This window comes from Monodon monoceros, unplaced genomic scaffold (genome assembly GCF_005190385.1).
Source record: "Monodon monoceros isolate NGI ecotype Baffin Bay Population unplaced genomic scaffold, NGI_Narwhal_1 Super_Scaffold_3, whole genome shotgun sequence".
NCBI classification, from domain to species: Eukaryota; Metazoa; Chordata; class Mammalia; order Artiodactyla; family Monodontidae; genus Monodon; species Monodon monoceros.
Window position 1 is genome coordinate 97972338 of NW_021703780.1, and position 13327 is coordinate 97985664.

A 13327-nucleotide genomic window follows, 5' to 3' on the forward strand; every position below is an offset into this window, starting at 1 on the left:
TCTTTGTGCCCCTCCCTGGCACAGAGCTTTGCACTTAGTGAATGCTACTCTGATATCTGTTAAATAAAAACGTGATGGGAGGTTATGAAGTGATGTTTGCCTTGGAAGTGTGTGTGTGTGTGGCCAGTTTTCCTGTTCCTGGATTTTGAAGGATGGTCAAAATCCATCCTTCTCTAAAAAATGAATCTCACTCACTATAGTGGAAACAACCAACTAGCTCTGCAGCACACTGTATCCTGATTCTGTTCACACTCTACCCTATATCAGAGGTAGTTTCCCTAACAATTTGTTTTTCATTTATTCGATCAAATTAATTTCCAAATTATGCCTTAAAATGACAATGGATAATCGAGATTTAATAACTTAGATTTTTGTTTGTTTTGTGAGTTCCTTCTAAAGTAAATGTTTCAGTATTTGAGCTATACCATTATAATACCTGTTTTAAAAATGGCATAAGGGCTTCCCTGGTGGCGCAGTGGTTGAGAGTCTGCCTGCCGATGCAGGGGACACGTGTTCGTGCCCTGGTCCGGGAAGATCCCACATGCCGTGGAGTGGCTGGGCCCGTGAGCCATGGCCGCTGAGCCTACGCGTCCAGAGCCTGTGCTCCGCAACAGGAGAGGCCACAACAGTGAGAGGCCCGCGTACCACAAAAAAAAAAAAAAAAAAAAAAAAAAGGCATAAAACTTAAAAGGTCCTGTCCTCCAGCTGGAAGATGGGAGATGGGTAAATGCTCGAGTTTCCACACAGGGATCAAGGTAAATGCGTGAGCCAGAAGCCAACACTCTGCAACAGAACTACAGGCAGATATGCACATTAGGTTATCAAACGGTCAAATCTCCAACTCCTAAAAGCCAGCAGACAGTCATCAAGGACACAGAATGACAAAATAATCTTATTTTTCTTTGGAGGTTAGTGTTTTTTAATAAAAATACTTTATTAATTAACTGCCTAATTTACCCTATCATATCTTTTCTGACATGTGTGGCTGAAAACTCTTTGCTTCTTCATATAACAATTGTGTGATATCATTTTCTATAGAAGGACAACAGGAGGTCTAATCTTCCCTCAGGCAAGGCTGATAGAAATTTGCTTCATATTATTAATAACTGAGGAAAGTTTTTTTAAACTTCAAATCACATTTCATTATTGGAAAAGTCATATACATTTTCAGGATTGCTGTCAAATAACAATTTATTTTTTAAAAAAATCTCAGAACATGTCGTAGCACATTCAGTAGCAAAGATCTTCCGGTGGTACCCACATTAAGAAGACACACATTAGGTTTCTAGTTGGGCTGATTAGAATCTATACACCTGGAAAGGCGGTTGTGCTTAGTGGAGCTTTTAAGAATCAAAGTGCAAAGCAATGCATAAAAACAAGCTTGAAAACGTCAAAGAGTTTTAAGATAGACTTAATTTTTCATGATTTTCCCAAAGCCAGTCATGATATTTATTTAACTTGTGGTCTTCAGGGTGTACCTGGAAGAAATACAACACATTAGGAGACAGAGGCCTTATGTAAGTTAGTCAGAAATACATTTTTTAAATTGGCTTTTTAAAGATATGGTGGGGGAACAGTACCTTATGATAATATACCTGAAAATGATAACCTTTACCCTAATGAGATTCATGAATGGTTAAAATTATAGCTTACATCAAAGCAATCCTTTACAGTTTAAAAAGTACTTTCCAATTTGGTACTGATCTTCACTGGGACTCAGTGTGGAGGGTGGTGATAACATGAGTCAAGTATTAATATGCCATTTTCCAGGAGCTTACAGACCCTGAGAGTTAAATGGACTGCTCAGGTCACAATAAATGGTGAAGCAGGGATGGGCTTGGCCAGACCTCCCAGCTAAATGCTTTAGGGCAAGTCACAGACTAAGAGGGCAGTGTACAGGCTATGTGGCAGTGCTTATCGTCTGCCAGGATGCCACCCAGATGCCCGTGGGCTGGGCATACTCAATAGAATGGGCAGGCGAAGTAGGACCCATGTACCACAAAAATAGTCTGAGACCACTAGAAGAAACCCAACAAGCATGCCCTCCAATCCTGCACCTGCCTGCTTCCCTTCAGTGGTGTGCTTTTGAAGGCGAGTAGACTGTGACAGGAGGAAAACCACATTAGGCCTAGAGACAGTACATGAATGGAAATGACAGGAACAGCGCTAGAAGGTCAGTCAGAGACCAGGGAGTCTTTGTGGACTTGGGGATATCTATGGACCCTCTCCAGCTGTCAATAACCCCAAGCCACCACTGCCCCTCAAGCTTGGAACAAAGCTGGTTGTGACTGTAATGGCACGTGTGTCCAAGAAATAGTTCTAACCATAACGGTGGACTTACTTTACCTCAGAGACAAGATGTGCCGGAGACGGGCCTTACCTGCTTCCACTCATTGACACAAAAAATTCGGTAAGAGTCGTTGCCATATTTGCCAATCCCATGAAGCTCAATTGGATACCTCCACTGCTTTGTCAGATATTCATCTGAGAATACAACACCCACATATCAGGTCAGCCTCTAGGAAAACACCTTCCCTGGAAAGGAGGAACAACAGAAAGGGACGGGAAAGAGTCTCTCCTAACAGCCTCACTTGTGGCTGCTTTCTTCCGAATTCCTGCAGCCACCGCCCCCGTCTGACCTGCTTGTCTGCCACTGACTAACCGTTATTGTATTGTGCTGACCTAACGAGACAGGGGTAATGTCCCTGAGGGCAACTGGACTTTCTGCTTCACTGACTTCTTCCTCTAATCCTGCCCATACGGCCTGACCTGGTGCTGGGCAAAGATTTACCACCTGGGTCAGCGGGAGACTGCACTTTGGGGCAAACGAACTGTGTTCAAATGCCTTCAGTGCTTGAGCTGAATGACCTCTATTAATGTCGCAACTGAGGACATTAAAGTGTAAGGTGTGGCTCTCTTAAATAGGCACAATTTATGTTTTTCCCTTTGGGTATATGGGAAAGTACCTGAGAACTTGATAATGGTTTTTGCTCGAAGATCGTAGAGACCAAGAGGTTTAAGAAGTTCTGAAACATCTTTCCAGTTTGCAGTTCTCGCTACCTCAGCTGAAGGATACTTCTCCAGAAACTGCCAAAGCACAGGGATTGCCATTTTGCCTGGGAAGTAAAAGTAACTACGTGACTGCAAGCCTCCTGATGGGCTGATTTTAGGCTCACGTACTTATTTATCTAGAAATCTCATATAGAGAGGTTTTTTCTCTTTCTTTTTAAACCACTGATGAGAAGACATTACCTAAATCAGCAACCACTCTCAGAGTCAAAACCCAACACCATCAACCAATTTGGTTAACAGTCCAAATTATGCCAAAACCTGGCCTTGTATGATATTGGTTTTTAAATAATCAGATCATCATATAACTAGTGTAAAAGCATACAGAACATAAGGTGCCAGCGACATTAAAGAAAGCATCCAATGAAAAAGAAATGCTTTTATACATGACACAGAGAGGAGGAAGGTTAAGTAACGGATTTTCATTGATGACTAAAAGTAATTTGGAAGTAGAACATAAATGAAAATCTGCTCTTTAATGCTAAAAAGGCTGTTGGATGTCATCTAGTCCATAGGTGAAGAGTTTGAGGACTGACTGAAAGAAGAAGGCCTTACCTGAGGTCAAAATCAAACTTGAGACCAGGTTTCCTGATCAATTCTCCTCATCACACTATCTCTACTAAGACAAAGATTAAAAGAATCCACAAACCTGAGGTCCGGTTGAGGAATATAGTCGCAATGAGGAGCTTCCACGGATCATGGAAAAGTGTTTCTTGGATAAGATTAAAAGGTGACCGAGGAGGTGTCCACTTCTTAAAGGCCTTGCGTCGTGGGGGACTAAGAACTAAACAAACACACTGTATTAGAGGGGAACACTTGAAATAGGTATAAAGTCTGGTTTTCTGATTGGAAAAGGGATACCTTCTTTGTTATATTTGCTGGAAAAATACAGGCTTGTTTTCCTTTTTTCTATTTGTGTCTGTGGGATGGCGTCTTCTGAAAAGGAAAGAGTGAATGAACATTGTTTACAGAATCTATGGTTTAGCCTAAATAAATATTCAGGGCTGCAAATAACAACAACACACCACTACTATAAAACGTTCAGTTTAGCACTATTCTAAGCACTTCACAAAAATTAACCAGTTTAATCCTACTAATGACCTACGAGCAAGGTAGGTACTACTTTGTCTCCACTTTACAAATAAGGAAATTGAGGTACAGAGATGCTAGGTAACTTGCCCAAGGTCCCACAGCTAGTAAGTGTCAAGAGCTGAAATTCTAATCCAGGCAGTCTGGTTCCTGAGTCCATGCCTTTAACCACTGTTATACTAGTTCCCTATGATTTTTGTTCAGAGTTCACTACATTGAAAAATTGGAAATAATATAGAATATTTTAAATTATGACATTTGTACAATGTGGCTATTAAAATATTTTGAGACTACATCATGAATTTTTCCCATGTCATAAATTTTTAAGTGAAAAAAGCAATATTCAACATATGATCCCAATTTAACAAAAAAAGAAAAAATGTGATAGAGATTAGAATAAACCAAAATGGCATAATGGTATAATGGTTGTTGCTAGTTTTTCTTTTCTTTTAATTTTCCATATTTTCCAAATATTCTGCAGTGAATACTTTTACTAAAAAAAAACAAAAAACAGGGCTTCCCTGGTGGCGCAGCAGTTGAGAGTCCGCCTGCTGATGCAGGGGACACAGGTTCGTGACCCGGTCCGGGAAAATCCCACATGCCGCAGAGCGGCTAGGCCCGTGAGCCATGGCCGCCGCAACGGGAGAGGCCACAACAGTGAGAGGCCCGCGTACTGCAAAAAAAACCCACCAAAAACCAAAAAACAAACAAAAAAAAAGGATACAGATAAAACAGAATCTGCAGGAAAGCCTAAGATTTGGACCTTAGAACACCTAAAGCCACTATCTACTGGGAAGTTTAATTTAACAAAGACTCTTTGACCACGATTATTAGGCTTTCAAGTTTTTAAAATCATCACATTTAATACTCCCAATAGCCATACCCTCTAAATTTGAATGTCAGTTAATAATACCTTGCATTTGTCTAGCGTGAAGCCATCTTTTTCACTTCTCATTTTACAATATTCATGATGTGAAAAACAGGACTGGTGAGGGTTATTACCTGTGTTTTCCAGATGAAGACTCTAAGGCTTAGAAATTAAGCAACTATCTGAAAACAATAGTGGGATTGACTATAGATTGGGACAAGTATCCACGTCTCCAGATAATCAGTCTAGTGTTTTTTGCTATTCTAGTTTGAATAGGCAAAGCCCAGTGGAAAGTAAAAAAGAGTCAGAACAAAGGAAACTGCTTACTACCTACTTGATAATTTCTTCTGTGGGTTCCTATAGATAATTACTGACTAGCCTCCTTTATTACTAGGAGACTAAGCTCAATTTACGTGGCAATTTCTAACTAAGGCCCTTGGAAAGTCTTTACTACTCCATTGGATACCTATTACCTACAGTAAACGTACTTATGTTGAGAACTAGACTTCTTTATGCATAGGATGGCTAGGATACTTCCATTTTAGTCACAAAAGGATGTTTCTCATATTTTATTTGCCCATTTTACTAGCAATAAATCTACATAAACCTCAAGGCTTTAGGAAGCTCAAGGTCTTTAAAGGACACATTGGAGAATTTTTATGCAGTTCCTAGGTGTACGTGGTCATCTTCTGTTCAAGGTAGAGAAATTCCAGGCACAGCAAAGACATAATAAAATCATGAGTGGGACCAAGAGCAGGAACCAACTCTAACCACCTGCTCTACTAATCTGTCCATGCTGTCTCCCCATAGGACTTTAAGTAAAATTACTATTTTTCTTTAAAGGAGTTATTCATTATACCATAATGGCATAATGAATAACTAATATAGGGTTGCTCAAAGGTCTCCTTTCTTTTATCTCTTATTCACTGAGGTATTATAAAGGCAAAAGTGCTAAGCTCTGAACTCTGTATTAAGAGCATATTACAAATAATAGATGAACTATGTGATTACAGTTTTGAATTACTTAGAGCTCTAAAGCATTTTCGAGAAGCATTACAATAGAAGATAAAAATGACTATGATATATACAAAATTAAATTGGAAGTCACACATCAGTAATAAGTAACAGGAGGGGTGCAAAGAGAAGATACTGACTATTCTCAACCAGTTTATGTATAAAAGGAGTCTTCCCCAAATCTCTTCACAAGTGAAACCTTTTTATTTCCCCTAAAGTTGTAAGATTATTGGCTGGAAAAAAGGGAAGAAGGGAGAGCACTGTGGAGGAGAGTCCCAGGTGTTGTACCAGGGTGGTGGCAATGGTTAATGGCACAATTGCCCTCTGTTGGGGGCAGTAGCCAGCTGATTCTTTGCCATACAAAAGGGCTTAAATATCAGTTACCCAAGGCACTAGGACCAACTGGTAGAATGTATCTGATATTTGGCCCTACTTCTTCATTCTATTCCCACATACTAACTGGGTACAGGCATGAAGTGCAAAATCCTCATCACGTTTAACAGCACTTTAGTGCACTGAATACCTTGGAATATTTTCGCAGAAGTAGAGTCTTTCTCCGTTTGTGAGCTGTTGTCCATTTCAGAGCCGCCTTTTGAAATGTCAATATGCAAATGCTCCTTCCTTTCCCCAACTTCTACTTCGGTTCTTATTTCCTCAGATTCTAAAAAGGTACCCTCACACTTCTTGTTGTGTCCTGCTCCTTCGGTTGAACGTAATTTGTTTATGATGCCAGAAGTGGTCTGTTCAAAATCTGATCCTGAACACAATGATTTTTCTTTACCAAGCCTCTCCTCTTCACTGGTCACAGTGGGGGTCTTGTCACTCGCTCTGGCATCAGAGACGCAGCAAGTTCTCTCAAGCCGACTTTCTTGTGCAAGAGGTTCACTTTCAGCATCTGCTGCCTTATTACACACAGATGCTCTTTTTCCACTACTTTGAACAGGATCTGGAAGACTCCTCCGGCACCCTGTTTTAGTTTTCTCAATTTGAATCCCTTTCAAAACAGTCACCTTTCTTTTGGACTTTCTAACCTTTCTGGAGTCAGCATCATTAACACCATCATCTTCTTTCAAAAGCCAACGAATGGAAGTAAAGTTAGAGAGTCCTCTGCTGTCTTGCAATTCCAAACTAGCACCTGGCAAAGAAACCACATCTTTTTTCCACCTGCTTCGTGTCCTGAGGCTCCGGTTTGAATTGCTACTTTCGTTTTGCAGCTGGGATGGCAGAGCTGCCGTGCTTTGGTCTTTACATCCTGACTTGATGCTCCTTTTATGAAGTATAGTAAAATCAAAATCTTCTGGCTTAAGAGAAGTCTCTCCACTTTTGTGAAGATAATTAGCAAGTGAACTTTTGGATCGGAACTTCAGTCCCTGTGGGCTAGAAAATGATATTAAAGAAAACTTATTGCTAGTTAATAAAAGTGACTTTAAAAAAAACCTGGACCACATTTCGGATTTTTTATTAATAATTTCCAAACTTTGCCACGGGCATTTGTCATTTAAAATAAAGTGATCAAGTGATACTTTAAAATAGTTTCCTCTATGACAACAGAACATAATTTTACAAATATAGCTTAAGTGCAACCTTACCAGTAGCCATTCACAGTAGGAGAAAATGTAAGTATTTGTCCCCAAATCACCTGATGTAAGTAACCAGTGACAGTGAAGGAACAGAATCTGTAATGGTTTTATGGTAAAAACAGAAAAAAGCCAAAACTCCTGTATGCTTTCCTACCACCTGTCTAGACAAAATTATTTGGCTGTACTATCTTTACCATCTTGCATGCTCACCTGATGAAATATACGTCGTATCTTCCTGCTGTTTTCCCAGATAACCTTTGCTTCACAACTCTTTCCCATCCACATGGTACAGACTTATGGCACTCTGTCACTGCGCTACCACCAAATTGAGCAGAAGCAATGGGTTCTTGTAGCGAGGGATTACACTCACTGTTGCTTTTTATCACCATTTGTTTCTCATCTTCTCCCACTCTTTCTGATCCCAAAGCAACACCGTCCTCCCTGAAAGAAAACAAACTCCAAGTGATTAGCTCATTTAAAATTAATTAGACTCTGCTTATTAAATAACAGAGAAGGAACCACATGGACTATTTGGACTATGGGAGAGATTAAAATCAGTATGGCTCAGTCATGCTATGAGTATCTTCCTCCTCTCCAATATCTTCCTGTCCTCCAACGTGGTTAAAAAGAGTTGGAAATCTCTGCACAATGAAAAGCTCAAGCTACTTGCTAGAAAATTTTTTTGTTGTTGTTAATCATTGAATAGCTCTGTTATAGAGATTTCTGGTGACACTTGGCATAAGTTTTAAAACATGAACCAATAGCTGAGCTCTTAACCTGGGGATCAACAGAACAGCTTAAATGAGTCAGTGAGACACCGTCCTCCCCCCGAAATAAGTGAGGTAAAATTTTTATATATATGTGCATTTTGGGGGCGGTGGGGGGACAGTGTCTATTACTTTCATCAGAGGTTGTAATCCTCTAAAAGGTAAAGAACACTTGATAAAGAATTTTCAAACTCTCTTTCATTCTTGATCCAATAACCTTCTGAGGTAGGTAGGATAAGGATTACTCTCATTTTATTGATAAAATTGAGTGACAGGAAGATTAAGTTATTTGCAGAACTGATTCCAGGACCTAGGTCTACTAAATCTTGGTCTAATACTTCTCCCCCTCTACTATTGTTGAAAAACTTCAGTAGAGTGTATCCTAATCACTTAATCATATTTACATTTTCAAAGTTGGATGAGTCTCTAGAGATGTCTAACCAACTTCTTTTCTACAAATAGGGAAACAAAGCATGAGCCAGTGACTACCTAGAATTAGAATCAAAGTCTTCTGATGCAATATGGGGTTAAATAATTTGGGGGATCTGGGTGGATCTTAAGAAATTATACCGTTCACAATTTTGGCGATAAGGAAACTGAATCCTGGTGAAAACAGCACGAACTTTAAAATCAACAGACTGGGTTCAAATCCCAGCTCTGCCATTTACTACCTATGGGGTCCAAGAGCAAGTTACTTAACCTGTCAAAGTCTCTTTCTCCATCTGTAAAAAGGAGGTAATACCTCTTTCACGGTAGTTCTGAGAATCACATGTTTTTTTGGGGAAAAAAAAGTAGGTAAATCATCTTAGCCCCACACCGCACATACAAAAGTACTCAGTACTCCAGCCCTTGTTCGCAGGAACTAACCCTGCCGGCCTCCAAGTGTCCATCCACCCTAGGTAAGAAAGGCCCACCCACCTTCTACTCCCCCGCTCCCATTTTACAGGTGGTGAAACTGAGGCCCGAAGGGGACAATAACTTGCCGGAGGTCACACGGCCGGTCGGGGACTAGGCGCTGGTTGGCGATGACCGAGGGGGCAGCTCCGCAGTCCCCCAGGCTCGGACTCTCCATCCCAGACGTGTCCCTCAAGCGGGCTCCAGCTGCAGTAATAGGCCGAGAGGGTGCGTCGCTCTGGGTGTGGAGCGGAGTAAGAGGCGAACACTTCTTTAGCTCGGAGCTCTAGGATGAAACCAAAAGATGAAGGCAGTGAAAGTCTGTGCGACTGCTCAGCCGCTTTCCGGCCGCCCCCCTCGACCACAGCCGCCATTTCCACGGCTCAGCCAATCAAGTCCTTTGTCGAGGAAGACGCACCGCCCCCTACCCATTCCGACCAATCGCGCGCGTTCTAGATATGAGGAGGCCTTCTAGCCAGCCTCCCGTTCCTTCTTTCTAGCCCTCCCTTGTAGACATGCGCACTCGGAGCTCTCTGCCTCGCGCGTAGCTCACTGCGCATGTGCGTTGCCGGGGTAGCGCAGGGAGACAAAGCGGCTCGAGTAGTTAGGCCTGTTGCTGAGGCAGGGAGGAGGGGCCCGAGGCGTGAGGGAAACCGCTATGAGGGCCGTGTTGACGTGGAGAGATAAAGCCGAGCAGTGGTGAGGAGCGGGGCAGTCCGGGAGGAGCGGGAGGCTGAGCCTCAGCGGGGATGGCGGGCGCTATGGCGTGAACCCTGGTGGTTGCCAAGGGTAACGGGCCTGCGGGCTGGGCTGAGGGCGCTGAGTCCCGGCTCTGGGCGACTGCAGGGTCGCCTTCCAACCGCTTTGCGGGTGGAGAAACTGAGGCCTGGAGAGGGAACAAGGGGGTGTACCACGCGTGAGGTAGTGGCCTGTGGAGGCGGCTTTACACGTAATCACAGTCTAATCTTGTCGTTCCTTTACTCAAAATCCATCCTGGGCTCATCAGTGTTTTCCATCTTCACAACTTATGCCACTTCCGCGTATTACCTATACTCTTGTTTACTTAACCTTTTCTCTAAATTGTCCCACTTATTTTCCTTTAAACATGCTTTTACATTCTACAGGGAAACTTATTACACCGTGTATGAAAACCAGTAGCAATTGCTGTAAATGTAAAATAACTGTAGAACTTAAAAGCAGGGAGAAACAAAACGGCGTTAACAAGTTGTAGCTAGATACTGTTGCTAGGGAACCTCTGAGCCTCAGGTGTAGTGTCTCTAGAGCTAGAGATTTAGCAAGTGTGGTTGGAGAGGTGCTTGAGTTGAATAGCATCAAAGCAAGACTTTCTCCTATGTTTTGTTAGAAGGTTTGAAAGAGTATCGAAAGAGAATGACTTTCTCACTTTATGATTCACCGTTGTTTAATGTCCTATTCCATTTTTATCCCCCAAATCCATCATATAACAACACATTTGGGGGCATACTGACTTATTGGGCAGTTCTCCTCAGCCTGACTTTCAAAACTTCCTACATGATCTTTTCAGCTTCATTGTGAAGCCTCTGCTTTGGCTACTGGAACAGAGACATTCCCTCTCTGTCTTTTTTTTGGCCTCTCTGTGTGAGGCCTTCATCTCCTCACAGTGAAATCCTAAACGTCCTTAAGCCTCTCTTTGGAGATGGTCGCTCTCTTTGTACTCTGCACCAGTAATAGCTAATGCTTACTTTGTACCAGGCACTGGCTAAGAACTTCATATCTTTTATCTCATTGTCACCTCACAACAGTACCTGACATAGGTACTATACTTATTTCTGTTTTACATATGAGGCGACTGAAGCACAGAGTGGGTAAATAATTTGCCAGGGTCACACAGTGAGTAAGTGGTGGAGCCAGCTTTCTTCCTCACTCCAGAGCCAATCCTCTTAGCCACTGCATTAATTATTCCTGGTGTTACAGAGGCTGCAGACTCAAATGCCTGCAGGAATCAGGCAGGCAACGTAAATGCAAGATGTTTATTTGCATCTTGAACACAAGGAATTGTTTGTTTTCCCTAGGAGTATTCTTCTTTTCTATACTGCACTTTTCTTGAAATGTATAGCCCTACAACTGTATCTTTCACTTCTACTTTTAATAGAGATTTGAGTAAAAAAAAAAATTTTTTTTTTACTTTTCTCTTAACTGTTATAAAAGTATTCATAGCATAAGCTACCGATAGCTAGCAGCTGAGCATTTGATTTTGCTGTCAGATACTGAGAAGTGGCAAGACTGTGGCAAACTGGAGAGCGCATGCTCTGACTGAAAGGGACAGCAGCTGCTCTGCTTCTGCTAGTTACCACCCTGCAGGAATTTGGCCCAGCGTGGCTCAGAGCTTCCTGTTTTCACCAGAAACCAGGGATCTGAGTTTTTATGTGAAATGTCCTAATTTTTAAATGTTGGCACCTAATCTGTAAAATATATATATATATACAAAATAAAATACCATATGGGCCAAACAAAACGTTTGCTGGCCAAATATAGCCTGATTGGCTCCCAGTTTTCACCCCCTGGCATAGGATTTTGTTCATTCTTCTTTTGTGGTACTTAGAGTCTGCTTAGTGCAAGAGTTTATGGGAAACTGTTGATCCCAGAAGTCTATAAACCCCTTAAAAGCAATGGCTATGTCTTACTCATTTCCAAGGCTTATTCTAGAGCCTAGACAGTCGTTGTTGTGATTATTTCATGGATAGAGGTATTCATGAATGAATGAAGAGGTGAGTGAATGAATGATGAATGAAGATTGGTTATTTGGGTTTTGGCCCATTACAGCTATTCTAGTGTAGGGGCATTAGGGGTTCTAGAGACCAGCAATACTGATGGCAGCTACATATGCAAGCTGATAGCCCAGAATGAGACAAAACAAAAAACTATAAAAATAAGTAGTAGAACTCCAGATTCCCAGATGTCAAAGATTCTTCCTCCACACTGAAACAGCTCCGCCTGCTGGTCTGCTCTTTTGCTTCCGTCAACCTTCGTGTGGCAGCAGGAATTCTCTTTTTTGAGTCCTGTTGCTGTGTGATGCGTTACTCCACCTCTCATCAACCCAGAGTGACTCCCCATTACCTTCCATGTCAGATTGTGCACTTAATTAGGTGGTCCTTCCCCTGGCCCACCCTGCCCCCTTTTGCTAAGATTTAAATTTATGCTTTTCAGTTCAGCTGTAAACTCCATTTTCCTGTCCAAAGGCCCTTCCCAAATGTTCTCTTATTCTTCTCTGAGCTCCTTCTTTTCTCCCTTCAAAGCAGTGCTCTAGATTCTTCTCAACCATGATGCCTTATTCCAGGCAGGCTGCCATCTGCTCTGCCCCTCATCCACAGCAGCTGTGGGCCAGACTGTTTACATGCCTTATCTTGTTTAATCTCCACAGCAGCCTTTGAGGTTGGAATTGTTACCCCATTTATAGATGAAGAAACTGAGACTTAATGAGGTAACAATTTGCTTAAGATTCAAATCAAGTAAGTGGGGGCTGGATCAGGTTGTGCAGGATTTGGAGAGGCACTTTGAGACTTCAGTTGACAGTGGGGTGGGCCCAGGGTTGGCAGAGGACAGTTTGCAGGACCCACCCTCTGCCTCTCTGCAATGGAATCTGACAATGTCCATTTTTCTTAAAAGGGGGCAGGTGGGGAGAGAGAGCCATCCTACCGTACTGTCTGCAGACGGGTAAGCTCCCCAGCTCTGGAAGTGTTCAAGCAGAGGCTGGATCCATCAATAGGGAGTTCCTGCCCTGGTAGGGGAGTTGGGCTATATGACAGGGTCTAGGGTCTTTCCCAATAGTTTGGGAAAGTTTCTGTGGTCTTATGATGTAATTAAAGCCCAAGGGGTTCAAGATAAAAATCTTGCCAGTTTGTCAGTTATACTCATTTTGTGTCTAGGACAATGCCATGTACTGTGGGTCCACAAATGTCTAAAATAGGGTCATTACCCTGAAATTGCATATGACTGTAATTAAGGGGATAAGATAGTATCTGAAACAGTGTAAATACAGAAGATTATATAACTCTTAAGTTGAACTG

At 42.0% G+C, this 13327-nt stretch overlaps 2 protein-coding genes across 10 annotated transcripts in view; one reads left to right on the plus strand and one right to left on the minus strand.

Moving 5' to 3' along the window:
- Positions 1 to 909: 909 nt before the first annotated feature.
- Positions 910 to 9578, minus strand: MBD4 (methyl-CpG binding domain 4, DNA glycosylase). Of its 4 annotated transcripts, none has more exons than XR_003796850.1 (8): positions 9371 to 9578; positions 7831 to 8061; positions 6564 to 7417; positions 3931 to 4005; positions 3719 to 3853; positions 2967 to 3116; positions 2381 to 2535; positions 910 to 1478 (listed from the first exon to the last, which is right to left on the minus strand). XR_003796850.1 is itself a non-coding variant. In XM_029244356.1 (8 exons), the coding sequence occupies exons 1-8, from the start codon at positions 9457 to 9459 to the stop codon at positions 1401 to 1403; spliced, it is 1713 nt and encodes a 570-aa protein (XP_029100189.1). In that variant the 5' UTR covers positions 9460 to 9578; the 3' UTR covers positions 910 to 1400. The 4 variants fall into 4 exon arrangements, 3 of the variants coding, with proteins under 3 accessions (XP_029100189.1, XP_029100188.1, XP_029100191.1); XM_029244356.1 differs by having other exon boundaries at positions 2381 to 2484; positions 3931 to 4002; XM_029244355.1 differs by having other exon boundaries at positions 2381 to 2484.
- A 234-nt stretch (positions 9579 to 9812) lies between these two features.
- Positions 9813 to 13327, plus strand: part of IFT122 (intraflagellar transport 122) — a 69622-nt gene continuing 66107 nt past the window's right edge. For 5 of the 6 annotated variants that reach the window (XM_029242387.1, XM_029242379.1, XM_029242380.1 and 2 more), the window contains exon 1: positions 9813 to 9980. In XM_029242387.1, coding sequence (XP_029098220.1) covers positions 9940 to 9980 — 41 coding nt within the window. In that variant the 5' untranslated portion in view covers positions 9813 to 9939. The remainder of the gene's footprint in view (positions 9981 to 13327) is intronic. The other variant, XM_029242382.1, reaches the window with a different exon arrangement.